This window comes from Seriola lalandi, unplaced genomic scaffold (assembly GCF_002814215.2).
Source record: "Seriola lalandi dorsalis isolate HSWRI2012SDOR001 ecotype SW California unplaced genomic scaffold, Sedor1 jcf7180002054487, whole genome shotgun sequence".
NCBI classification, from domain to species: Eukaryota; Metazoa; Chordata; class Actinopteri; order Carangiformes; family Carangidae; genus Seriola; species Seriola lalandi.
Genome location: NW_019525040.1, coordinates 1,197,192 through 1,210,032, shown reverse-complemented (window position 1 = coordinate 1,210,032; position 12,841 = coordinate 1,197,192). Strand labels below are relative to the sequence as shown.

Below are 12,841 nucleotides of genomic sequence, written 5' to 3'. Positions count from 1 at the left end.
CAGCTCACAATTAAGTCACCATAGCATCGTAATGATGTATAGAACAAATTTTCCTGTATCATGATTTAATGACATCAGAAACAACCACAAGGTCCGTTCAGCAGCCGTTCCTGGAGCTTTCGATCACATTACACGAAATGCAGATGCAGCAGATATACTGTGCCCACTTGTCATGGACTTGTGGATGCACTTTAAGGTCTTTCAGTCCATGTCGGCTAAGAAGTTGAGATAAAAGCTTCTTTCTTTCTTTTTTTTTTTTAGATGAAATGCATATAAATCGTTATGTGTCGAAAGCTCCAGTAAACTAAATGGACCACATGAGATCATTTCATGAACTGCTGTTCCCAAAGTCAAACATGAACTTTCAATGTCATCTCAGATGCAACATGGAAGTTAAGTGGGATGTGCTCGGAAAAATGTATAATCTGAATATTTACAATTACCTGACAACTTGGCAAACTCCATCTGTTGAGATGGTTGAAAGCTCCAGAATAGCTACTAAATGTACTTTATGGTGTCTCGTCAGCTACAGTTTCAAGGTGAGGAGTAAAGGTTAAATGTCAATGTTAAAATGGTTTAGTTTTGGGGCACTAAATGAAGGACCACAGTGTGATATGCTTCCTTTTGTGGGGCCTTCCCCTTCTGAAGCAGCAGGGTCACATGTCCAGGCTTCAGGGCAAAAAGAGGGAATGAAACATACTTTCAAATACTTCAGTTATGTTTGTTACGCTACTGAACAAGGCACTGAACACTCAGCAGAAAAGACTGTTGATTCAGACACGTTTCCTCAGTGAGGGTGAAAGCTTAACTATGAGTCTCCAGCCATGCTAGTGGCTCTGTCTCTGTCAGACACATCCTCAAGTCAATTGTCATGGTTTTCAGCGAAACATATACATGGCAAGAAACTATTTGCGTGCCACCAAATACCAAACAGATGAGCAAAAAGGAAACAACAAAGGTAGAAACACTGAGGGTGTGTCAGTGTTTTTCATTCAACTACACACAGCAGGTAAACACTGCACGGTTGTCTTGTTCACAAAGTAAATCTCAGGTCTTACTAAGCTTTGATGCTTGGACACAGACTTTTTCACTTCTCCCTTGTACCGTACGATCTAACATGGATACCTGAGTGAGTGTCAACAAATAAATATGTTTTCCTGTTGCTATTGATTTACTTCCACCATTTTAATTGATTAATAGAAATATGAATACACTGAACAGCCTGTAGTAGTGCATTTTGTCTCTGGTTTCTTCCTGCAGATAAACATTCATCTCCACCTCATCAAGACACAGATATGCTCAGTCCATCCAGGCAGAGCACATTTCTGGAGTGACAAAGGTATGTGTGTGGAGGACAGTGATGACAGGCAGTTGATAAGGAATCAGGTAGAGATGCTGTGTGTGGGTGGGGAGGGGTGGGGTGGGGTTGTAATTAATTTAATTTAATATACTTGTGAATCTTTTCTTAAAAGGCAGAAAAAGTAAGTTATACGTCAGGTTGTGTTTGAGTAACAAACACCGTCGTAATTATTCACTTCTGAAAATGCATATTTGTAAAATAAACACATTCACACCCTGCTGAGGCATGTTACGCACTCCTAGTGACACACCCACACCCAACACAGAGGTGCAAGTGAACAGCCACACAAGTCTTTATGTTCTTAAGAACCTTTTTGGTTTTAATGGTGATCCTAGATTAATTCAAAGATGATCCCACAATATAAACGTTTATTTTTCACCATCATGGTCATATCTGAATGACAAAGAACCACAGTTAAAAATTAATGCCACTGATTCTTCCATACAAGACTGGAATGAAAAACATCAAGAAAACCCGTGTTTGGTGCAAATATATTTTAATTATAGACCTGGAGACTAAATCAAATCATACATTCCTCATAGTTTCAATTATTGATCATGACTAAATGTGTTCCAGGCTGTCCGAGGTACAGTGCTGGAACTATTCCAGCACCTCCATCTTATTTCATCAACATAAAACACTAAAGGGGAGAAAAAAAGAAAAACAAAACTTTGATAAAAATAAGTCAGCAAAACAGTTACATGTGTGACTGAGTGAGTGACACAAACATTCCTCTAGCTAGAGTTTCACCAGTTATCACAGGTGAAACAGGTCCCGTATGGATCAGAGGAAATGAGTGGCTTTGGTGTAGCAAGAAGACATGACTCTACATTATGACTGGCAAACAACCGATGACATCACATTTTTCTAGCGCTACAGTATAGACATATACATGTAACTGGTGGTGAAAACAGTTTAGTCCTACTGATGATGGACGAAGAGGCGTGGGGGTGTGATGAATGAAAAGGCTGCTAAAAACTCCCTCAAGTCCTGAATGTCTACTGCTGTCCTATGACGGCAGGTTTGCTAAAATGTAAATGCAAATGTCAAAATAAAAACAACGCTGGAATTAATTACAGTCTGAGGAGCTGCACTTGCTATTTCCTACTTCGGGGAGGGTACGACATGGTCACCAGCCAGCAGGCCCTTTTGTAGAGAAAGCATGTGCCTTGAAAATATGAGAGTGGTGATAAAATGTGAGTTCTGCATTTCCATCTAGACGAGTTGAAGCAGTCGGACTCTTGTCTGACATTATGGTAAGTTCAGTCCCAAACATCACACAGTACAACATTAACAGTATGACCAGTTGATATTAAGAAATTAAAACAATGATCCATTCAGCTTTTTTTTTTTCTTCTTTTTCTGAAAACAACATTTCACACTTTGATTCAAGGCTGTCTTCCATCATCCTGTTGCACTTAAAACTTTCAAGCTTTATCCCAGTTCTTCCTACAACTCTCATAATTCAGTTTTCCTCTGTGTGAAGAGGTAACAACTGCGCACATGACTTGTACCCATCAGGAGCCAATTACAAAAGACGAACAAAAAGCGTCTAGATATCTTCCTCTTCTTGTGCTTTTAGCAGCTTATCACATCCAGGTTAATGTTGCATTACTGGCCTGTAGTGTTTCCTATGCTTTTTCAAGAGCCAGCTGCAAGGTGTTGTAGCTGCTGTGGTAAACAAAAATCTATCTGGAGGAAGACGGGATGGGCTGACTTGTCAGTGTACAGAGAGAGGTTTTAATTCACATAATAATGTGGAATCAAAAGGAAGAGAGATCACGGTGAAAGTGAAGAGGGAAGAAATGGGACGCAGCTGAAGACGCTTGATAATTGCATCAGCTTCAGTTTGTCGAGCTACAGGTCACAGGGTTATTTCTGGTTCTTAATGAGCACAACAGGTTCTGAGATAAGACTGCACTTTGTACGTTTTAGGTTTAAGAGACAATGCTGAAACACACACAAAAGGAAAGAATTTGAGACAATTAAATGAAGGCGCTTATGTAACACTGAAAAAAAAGTTACCAGTGATGCCAAAGTGGCTTGGTTTACTCTGACAAGATTGTGAGATTAACAACTTGGCTGTAGGCATCAAGAACCATGGCATGGTAACCTGTAAAACTTTAAAGTCACAGGCACCTCCATAGCTCAAATGAAGGTCTGCTAGGAACCCACGCAGCCTCATGTTATTACTAAAGGTGGCAGGTGGACTTGGGTCATATTGCTATTGGAAATTGATGTGATTACTTTTCTTTTTCTATAATCTTTCTTCGAAGATTAGACCCACTCTACTGCCTTCTTCAGAACTGCAAACTCCACTCGTCTTGCACTTAGGCACCACAATTCAAATTAAAAACAAGTGAAATTATTATTATAACAACTGACCCAAGTCTGGTTGTTTGTGGTTAACTCTGGGCCTGGTGGCTCTCATGTGGAGGCAAAAGCCTGGGGTTTGATTTAGCTGCCAAAGCCAAAGATGCCCTTGATGTAGCCGGTCAGACCGCCCTTGCCCTTCTGCTCCACCTTGTCATCCAGCGGTGGGAAGGCCACATGGTTCAGAGCAAGGTCAAAGAACAGGGGCTTGCAGGGGATTGGCTGGAAGTCAGGGGGGAACTGGACCAGGTTGGGCTGCTTTCCTACGAGGGCTGGGTCAAGGCGGAAGGTCTCCAGGCGGTTGCAGAGGGGCTGCATGGAGGAGGAGTGAGAAAGTGACCATCAACATGTCAACCTACTTTTAACTTACTCTAGTTGGGACAAAATTTATCATATTGGTGCAAAGTGTCTCTTCTTTTTTCTCGTCTTACCGTGTTGTCCTTCACCTGCTGCTGAGAGGGAACTTCAGCGGTCTCATCAGTGTCTGAAACACAAACAGTTCGTCAGGACAGAAAAGAATCAGGCTTAATGGGTTTTCATAAAAACAAATGAGCTGGTTAGAAAGCCGACAGTTCAAAATGTTCCCTCACCTAAAATGGCAGCAGCTTGAAGTGAGTATTTTTCAGCGTTGACCTTGGCAATGAGCTCCTGAACATCAGGGAGATCCTACACAAATTCACGATGGATATTATTTATCATTCTATTGTGAGGTTGACAGTGCTACTGTGTGTTTGAGTGTCCTTATGTATAAACAACCTTGAGACTGTTGTTGAGGCTCTTGCTCTTGGACTGGACCTCCTTGGCATATTTCAGCACCCTCTCATACAGCACCAGGGCCTCACTCCACTTCTTCACCAGCACGTAGGACTGGGCAATGAAGAAGCACCTGCAAGGGGAAATGAGGAGAGAAACACAACATTAACAACAGGAGTGTAACTTTTTATGTATTGAAAAGTTATGTTTCAAACAGAGGATTTTATGATCAGAAATAAGACATGAGAAAACAGGTCACAGACAAAACTGTGTGTAGTTATGTTATAAATAATGGCCTCTATTGAAGAAATAAGCCAAGACAACAAGAAGACAGCAACTGATGCATTGATTAATATTTGGCAGCACTGAATTTTAACTCCTTAACAAACACTCGAGATGCAGCTGAAGCATTTCAAATCAGAAAATGTCTGACCTATAAGCCTTGTAGACCAGCGTCTTGAGGGACACCTCCTTCTGGAAGGTGTGGTCATCCTCCAGACCCTGCAGGGTGGAGAGCTCCGCCAGACTCTGGAGAGAAGGACGGACAGAGCAGGGTTAAGGAAGTGGTGGGAGGGACAGAGACATGTGGACATGGGGAGAAAAATAAGGTGAGAAGAAAGTGACAGTGACCGTCAAACAGAGTGAAATACACATCCCTTCACTGCTGACAACACAATCAGCTCCCCACACCTGAGAGATACCTGTGTGTGACTGATTAATTAGACTAACTGAAACACTAAAAGTATATGCTGTAATTATTTGTGAGAAAATAAGGCGGTGGTCTTTTAAAACAACTACCTTACATGCAGACAGTCATTTACCTGCAGGATGATGTCATAGAGACGGATGAGGTCCTGTGGACGGGGACCCCTCTTGCTCTCGTCAGTCTCAGGCTCCTTCAGTTTATCCTGAAGAGTATGGGCCATGCTCTCATTCCTCTTCACCAGAGTACACAGCTTGATGTAGGTCAGGTAACTGGGAGAGGAGACAGCAGCACAATCATTTTTCACTTATCAGAGATAAATCTCAGTAAGAAATGAGGACAGGGAGACTTTTTTTTTTTCAATTTCAGTAATGTTTAAGCAAAAATGCCAAACATTCTCCGATTTCAGCTTCAGAAATGTGACTCAGCTTCAGAAATGTGACATGTACAAATGTGCTGCTTTTCTTTGTCATACATGAAAGTAAACTCAGTGTCTTTGGGTTTTGGACTGTTGGTGGGATAAACAAGGAATCTGAGGCGGCCACCTCAGGCTCTGGAGAGTTATGAGCTTTTGTCACTAGTTCCTGATATTTCATAGACAAAATAATTCATATAGAAAATTATTAGATTAATTAATAATGACAAATTGGCAGTGGAAACCCTTGAGGATGGTTGCTTATTCTGACAGTGACTACCTCGATAGACAAAAATAAGTTGGATCCTGACATTTACAAGCACAGATACAAGTCTCATCTGAAGTCTGTTTCAAGTACAACTGTATCTTTTACCTGTGCAGGAACTGCAGGTTGGACACCTTGCCACTGTCGGCATCAGTGCTCCTTTCTCGCTGCTTCTGAAAGGACAAGCAACATTTTTTTAAATAACCCTTTTTCACATTCCTGTTCATATATCACATATCTTAGCTGTAAGGCTCAAACTGGCAAGTCTGACCTGTCAGCAGACCCCTCGGTCATTAAAATCAAACGACTTCACATCCATCCCCTTCACCTAAAAAATGAAGGTATGAAATATTTTAGCCTGGTGCATCTTACCGCCTCACTCTTGAGTTCCTCTCTCACAGCCTGGATGGTGTCTCTGCACTCGGCCAGCAGGGTCTCATACAGATGCTCTTTGGTCTCCTCGTTAGATGCCTGCACAACAGAAACACTAATTAAGATCTACAGCTTAATTTCATTCATTTCTAACTGCAACATTTAAAATTAGTTAACTTCTGTTCATACACCATCCCTCTGTTGTGTGGTATTTGATGCGATTCTTAGACAACAGAAAGATGATTGGAAACAAGATGATGGGAGGGCTTCACTGGTTTCCTCATACAGACTTTATTCATATTACTAAGTTTGAAAACAAAACACCAGTCCTTGTTTTCTAGGCTGTTCACCACTGAAGTAAAAACGTCTTTTTCATGTAATGTTTCAAATCAACCTCAAGATGAAAAAACCATCTGGAACAATTCCTTGGTGATGTTAGCTAACCTTGAATATCACACTTCACGTCAACACTTCTGGTTTCACAGTAAAGGAATATTACTTCTTTCACATTAAAATGCATTTATTGTTAAGCCCATCCACACTCGGGATGGAAAAACAGATTAAGGATCAGACAGAAACACAAAAAGTAGGCACATCGGCTCGACACTCAGGCACACGTTTACAACAACCTTCCACCTGGTTAAAGCAACACTTACAGTAATTAAAGGTCAATCATGCAAACACAAATATTTCCTGTATAGAAGTTGTAGTAGTTGATACAAAGAGCAAAAGTGAAGCAGGAATGTGACTGTGGCAAACTGGGGGACAGACGCAGGTATGTGGCCTGGCAGGCTGCCCATACATTCCTGCACATAACCCATCGGTAATCAGACACTGGAGTTTCAGGGTTCAGATCTTTTATGAATGCCAGGATTGTTCTTCACCTCACCTTTCTTTCATCAACACACTCATACAATACGCCTGTGTTACTCTAGGATATTCTCAGGTTATGTGGGATTAGAGTAAAAGGGGAGAATGTCAGAGATTGATGACAGAGGAAATGCTGATAGAATTTTATTTTTGGTTTGAAGCTCTTGTAAAAGTATGTTAACACTTCTCTGGATGACATTATTGGCACAGCTTCTTTAAAGAGACAGTAATCCCTTAGGAAGCAACAGAGGAAGAATGCTACGAGAAAACGCCCTCGTAGTGATAATTGATTACAGCTTGGTTACAAAAGTGCTCTCATCCACCCAGAAAGCTGATGTTACTGTAGTACCTCACACTTGTGCCAACACCCTGGCAATGCCTTGCACGACCAGCTCAACCTGTTGAACATCTTCTGTCGTTCAGACGGAGGGCTGAATGGATAAACTGATGAGAGGCGGTAGCTGTCGACAGAGGTCTTCAACTAGGACTAATGTACGGCCCAACGCAGTGTTTCCTGTCCCAAGAGGCCAAGAACTGAGGATCAGGTGCAACACATGGGGAAGCTTAAAGTGTTGGTTTGACTTGGCTCATTTCCACTGAGTAATCTAGGACAAGTAGCACCCAACTACTTTAAAGTCTAAGAGTCTTAAAGTCCAGCCAGTCTTAAAATATTAGAAAAACAAAACAATCAACTATGATAATTATCGGCAGCTTCACAGTGAGTTCCCTTGCATTCAGTCATAGATATTTTTACCTTAACAATGACGTGTAACGCTACAGTTGAGCCCCAAAAGGGTCCATTTGAGAATGAATGGTGCTTAGAGATGATAATACTAATCTGTCCACAAAGACCTGCTGGGTGGAGTCCTGTATTTATGTGTGGTCTGAAATGCACAGAATGCAGTCGTGCATTGAGAGAGGCTGCATGCCAGAGATCTGAGTGACTGTGGGTGTGGCAGGTGTGTACAGAGGGTGTGCCGAGCCTTCAGGCACAGAAAAACCAGGAGGAATCAGCTGTGGTGACACATGAGACAGTAAAGAGGAGAGTGCCACCTCCTGAAAGTTTAAGGAACTGGACCTTTACAAGGAAAACTGGCTATTGGAGGAGTAGTTGCACATGTAGGTATGAGAAACTGAGGAAAAAAAGGTCTGAAAATCACATCAGAACAGATTTGAGATAGGGTTTTGGCTTCCAGGTCAAACGGGATATTTATGTTTAAGGATGAACTTTCAGATTTGGCCCAACAAATGATAAGACTGTCAGAACTCTATTGCATGTGAGGATGCAGATGTGACATGGTGGTGTTGAGTGGTGGGGTGATACTGATTTGCCTTCTGATGCAGCATGAACTGAACATTTTTACCATGTGGTGACTAAGTGGGTAACAATGAATCATTTTCTAGAATAAAAAGATTAGATTTATTTTAAGATTTAGAGAGAGAGAGGAAACACAGTGGGGAGACTGTGGGGGGGATTGACATACAATTACAGCCAGAAAGCTGGAGCTGAAAACAAAGCATAGCAGTTGCCATTACATGATTATAGAGTACATCTATATGGTTCTATTTAAGTGGGATTTGTTCTCTTTCTGTACTGCATGTCAGATGAACAGATAGCGTCGGAGCGCTCCTTCCCACACACCTTTTCAACAGGGGAGGCCTGTATCTGACTAGTCTTGTACAGCCAGACCGACCTCCACAGAGCTGTCAGCACAGGAGAATGGTCTGGCTGCACCCACTCTGCTGTAGGGAAGAAATGCTCTGGCTTGTTCGCATTTCTTTAAACCAATCACAGTTGTTTTAGGTGGAACTCGGAGCCCAGGATGCAGCTAAAGTGTCCTTCACAAATAGTGTTGGAGAGGAACTTGTTTAGGGGGAACATTTGCACGTGTGGAGGTGAGTATTGTCATTAACATGGCTAATTCCACCACGAAGAAAACACCTCGAAAAGCAGCAAAGTTGTATGTCGACTGTGTGATTGTATGATCCAAATCTTCATCAAAGGTTGTTGGTGTTGTTTCCCATAGCGAAAGGGAATCTTGAAAACGGTAAGACGCAGGGGAAGCGAAAAGGGGGAGAACACCAACAGCCTACATCAAGTGAATCAGACTAGTGGCCGATCATTTCTGTAACTTTCTGACACCGAGATCTGACCTGCACGTCTTTAGAACTAGTTCTGAGAGAAATGTTCATAAACTGGCTTTTATGTTACATTGGGTGTCTGCTTAGGCAGAAGTGCTCACACTTATTGTTGTGTATGGTCATATATTTTGTCCAGATAACACAATTAATGTCACTTGACCCTGACCCTGTATTCACGCTGATACAGAATTCATGATTTAGGCTTTGGGGACAAACTTGTGTGTCTTTCTGAGCGCTGCCATGTAACGATATTGAGAAATGTTCAGACTTTCAGATTGATGGTCGATTTAAGATCTACAGAGCATGAGCTACTTGCCTGAGCAATGGCGGCCTCATTGTCTGCAAGACCCAGCAGGAAGATGCGGGCCTTGTCAATCTTGACGGGCACCGTCCGACCTCGCCACTCCACCTCACTCATGGTGGCTGCCTGCTTGGTTCTTGCCTGAGTGATCAGGGCCTGAAGAGAAAAAATAAAACATGCGTTATAAAACATGGATTTTCTTATCCTCAAGAGCGAAGACACCTTAAATATTTGATCTCAAATTTTATTAACACGAGGAGTGTGCGCATGTCCCACCCACTAACATGATATTAAGCATCACCAATATATGAAAGATAACTGATGATACCAGCATATGAACTAATTTCCAACTTCTGTATGTTCACCTCAAGTTTCTCAGCCATCATGCCGCCTCCTCCACCAGTCAATCTCATCTGCATCAAGTCATTGATGGCGTTCTGGTCACCTGCAAACAGGAGGGGGAAAAAAATCCAGTCACAAAGTGTATGTGTGAGGCGAGGGAGATATGAGCTTTTGGACATTTGCTGTTTGTGAACAATGTCTCTGGATGCCTAAATGAGTTTAACGGGGCTGTCGATTATGTTGAGGAGGATCAACTGAATTTTCCCCCACCAGTACGTGTACATTGAAGTGTGTGTTACTCACCAATGTTGTAAGCACAGTAGCGGATGTTGGGCGATATCTCGTCCACACGCTGGCGGTACAGGACTGCCAGTTCCTCTGTGAATGCACTGGCTAGTTTCTCATAGATGGTCCTGACAAGACAAAAATTTGGGTTTTATATTTCCCAACTGTAATAAAAATCCATAGATGATAAACATACATCCACTTATTCTGGCAGTGTATTTAGAAACTGTAGTGATGTTAAAACTTACTTGCACTTGTTGAAAGCCTCCATGGCACGCTTCCACTCCTGCAGTTCAAACTCCACCATGCCACTGAGGTATGCAGTGTAGGCCTGAATTCAAATACATTAGCCCTTATTAGTGTCTGTTGAAACAATCAGAAGTTCACTCCTGATAACATGGCTTTAAATAATTAAACCTTTGTATCAACTTCAGTCATTTTGTTTCATACATACTAACAAGCGAGGATCAAAAAATGTTACAAAGGATGACGAGACTGCTGTATCATAGTAAATGTATACCATATACTCTTTACACCTGCAAAGTATCTCTGAATCCACACTCGTACCTGTGCCTCCAGTTTGGTCTTGGCATCAACACGGTGGCTTTCACAGAGCTTCTCCAGCTTCTCGCTGTGCTTGGCAGCCTTTCGTAGACGTGCCAGCAGGTGGAAGCGTTTGCGTGGCTCTGTATTGGCCTCCTGCTTCAGCTGCATGGCGTAGCTCCACGCACGCTCTGCCTCCATCAAAACAAGCAATAGATACCTGAAGGGAGGAGAGGGAGCTACATCAGTTCTTTGGCAGCATACAGTATTTTCATTAATTTTTGTCGACAGTGGAGCGTTATTTTCTGCAGGTGTCACTTTTACGAGACTAAGTTAAGAGAATGAAACCATTGCATATTTTCATTTCTTCAAGTCTTTCCAAAAAGTATTAAAGTCCATTGATCACAGAAACACACTAATGTATTTACATGTTATCAACCATCCTCACCTGCTGTCAGAAAGCATTTCAACAGTTATTTTCTTCCCAATGAACTTGTGTCGGTTTCCCATCTTGAAACCAAGAGTCTTGCGTAGGCGACGCAGTCTGCGAGAGCAGTAGCCCCTGGAAACGGTTAGACAAGGACGTTAATATTATAATAAATCAATAATGTACATTTCTATCTCAGTTTCTCAAAATGGACAAAGAAACCATTATGGTAACACAATGCAATATTTTTTTTACAGATATAAGACAGTATTTTCTTTAAAATAAGATTCAATAACCTAGTTTGTCTACAGAACAGCCATTGTTTTTCTAACTTGTTATTTTAGCCAATTCGAAACAGCTAATGTGGTGACAATGGTGGCGTCTAAAGTACACTCAGTGGCCACTTTATTAGGTACTCCTGAACAATCTTATTCAATACAACAGCTTTACCATAAATTCAACCTTTATACTTAACATCCTGGCTATTTCCTACTGGACTGCAATATACTAAAAAAATCTCTACTATTCTGGCTTCAAACGGGGACAGAATTGAACATTATAAGCTTTATAACAGTAGAACTGAAGTGGCCATTCAGTGTACACCACAGTTTAACAAACCATAAGAATCAATGAACTATTTGCACACATCACAGTCTTATGAACCATATGGCAGCAGAGGTTTCAATGTATATAGTTGACTCTCAATTTGTGACACAAGAATGTGGTCACCAACCTAAACACTTTTAAACAAAGAGAATTAAAAAAATCTAATGACAGTGAGAGCATTCAAAGTCAATTCACAGGAGAACCTTAACAGATACGGTTTACTAATGTGTTCTGATGAAGATAAAACTGGGCCCCTCTATGTGAACAACCACACCAAACTGGACAGTTCAATACAGACATCTGTACAGATTTTGTGCATTTGGTGCAGTTTTAAGGGTCATGTCTGACTGCATTCAGCTCACCTGTATCTCTGGTAATCTCCGTGCCTGAGGCCATGCTGCTGCTGGGACTCCTTGATGATTTGCAAGACTGAAATTCAGGGTTAAGGGGCAACCTCATTCCCATCATTAGTACTGAGTATGTCAGTCATGTTAGCATTGGATGTACAGATCCAGACTGTATGGCTCTAGCGCTGCTACTAAAACTCACGAGGTTACAACAGTTTAAAGCGAACAGATTGACATGTTTACAGCATCTCACACAAACTAGCATTCATAGTTTACTAGTTATCCTAGGAGTTGACAAAACTTTACATGACAAGACATTTAAATCTGCTTTTCCTGTATGCCACACATAGTCTGCTTCAGTGTGACACGTCGCCTAATAACGTTATCCTCTGAGCGCTAGCCAAGAAGCTAACGTTAGCTTCGGGAACATGACACAGATTCGCCGGGGCAAATTAACTCAATAAAAACATCGCTACACATCTGGTGCTGAGAAGGATACTTTCCAGTCCAAGTCCTCCGTCCGATAAATTTTCTTTGTTTTCGTCCATGGGGGAAACTTTAGCTTCGTTTTGCTTGTCTGCGGCCATCTCTAGATGCTAACAGCTAAGCGGCACACACATACACATGCCCAGTCAGAAGTAGAGTCAGGGACGGGCAGAGCTACATCCAAACCTCGCGAGATTTGGCTGATAGGTTTTCTCGGCCACTCAACTGTACAGGCTGTGCTCAAAGGAAAT

General features: G+C 41.8%; 1 protein-coding gene across 2 annotated transcripts; it reads right to left on the bottom strand.

Annotated features, from left to right (window-relative positions):
* Window positions 1-1,839: 1,839 nt before the first annotated feature.
* srp68 (signal recognition particle 68) lies at window positions 1,840-12,762 on the bottom strand. 2 transcript variants are annotated; one of them, XM_023412802.2, is made up of 16 exons: window positions 12,604-12,762; window positions 12,120-12,186; window positions 11,173-11,286; window positions 10,749-10,944; window positions 10,430-10,512; window positions 10,200-10,309; window positions 9,920-9,999; window positions 9,570-9,710; window positions 6,242-6,340; window positions 5,978-6,039; window positions 5,308-5,461; window positions 4,920-5,014; window positions 4,490-4,619; window positions 4,324-4,399; window positions 4,165-4,217; window positions 1,840-4,045 (listed from the first exon to the last, which is right to left on the bottom strand). In XM_023412802.2, the coding sequence occupies exons 1-16, from the start codon at window positions 12,689-12,691 to the stop codon at window positions 3,818-3,820; spliced, it is 1,776 nt and encodes a 591-aa protein (XP_023268570.1). In that variant the 5' UTR covers window positions 12,692-12,762; the 3' UTR covers window positions 1,840-3,817. The 2 variants fall into 2 exon arrangements, with proteins under 2 accessions (XP_023268570.1, XP_023268569.1); XM_023412801.2 differs by having other exon boundaries at window positions 5,978-6,042; window positions 12,604-12,761.
* Between the last annotated feature and the right edge of the window lie 79 nt (window positions 12,763-12,841).

Bases quoted from the DNA above. Each gene is read 5' to 3' on its own strand.
- srp68 (XM_023412801.2), bottom strand. From the start codon at position 12,691: ATGGCCGCAGACAAGCAAAACGAAGCTAAAGTTTCCCCCATGGACGAA. The intron at 4,620-4,919 runs GTCAGACATTTT...TTCCCCTTGCAG, and splicing joins CTGGTCTACAAGGCTTATAG to GTGCTTCTTCATTGCCCAGT. The intron at 4,400-4,489 runs GTTGTTTATACA...GAATTTGTGTAG, and splicing joins GCCTCAACAACAGTCTCAAG to GATCTCCCTGATGTTCAGGA.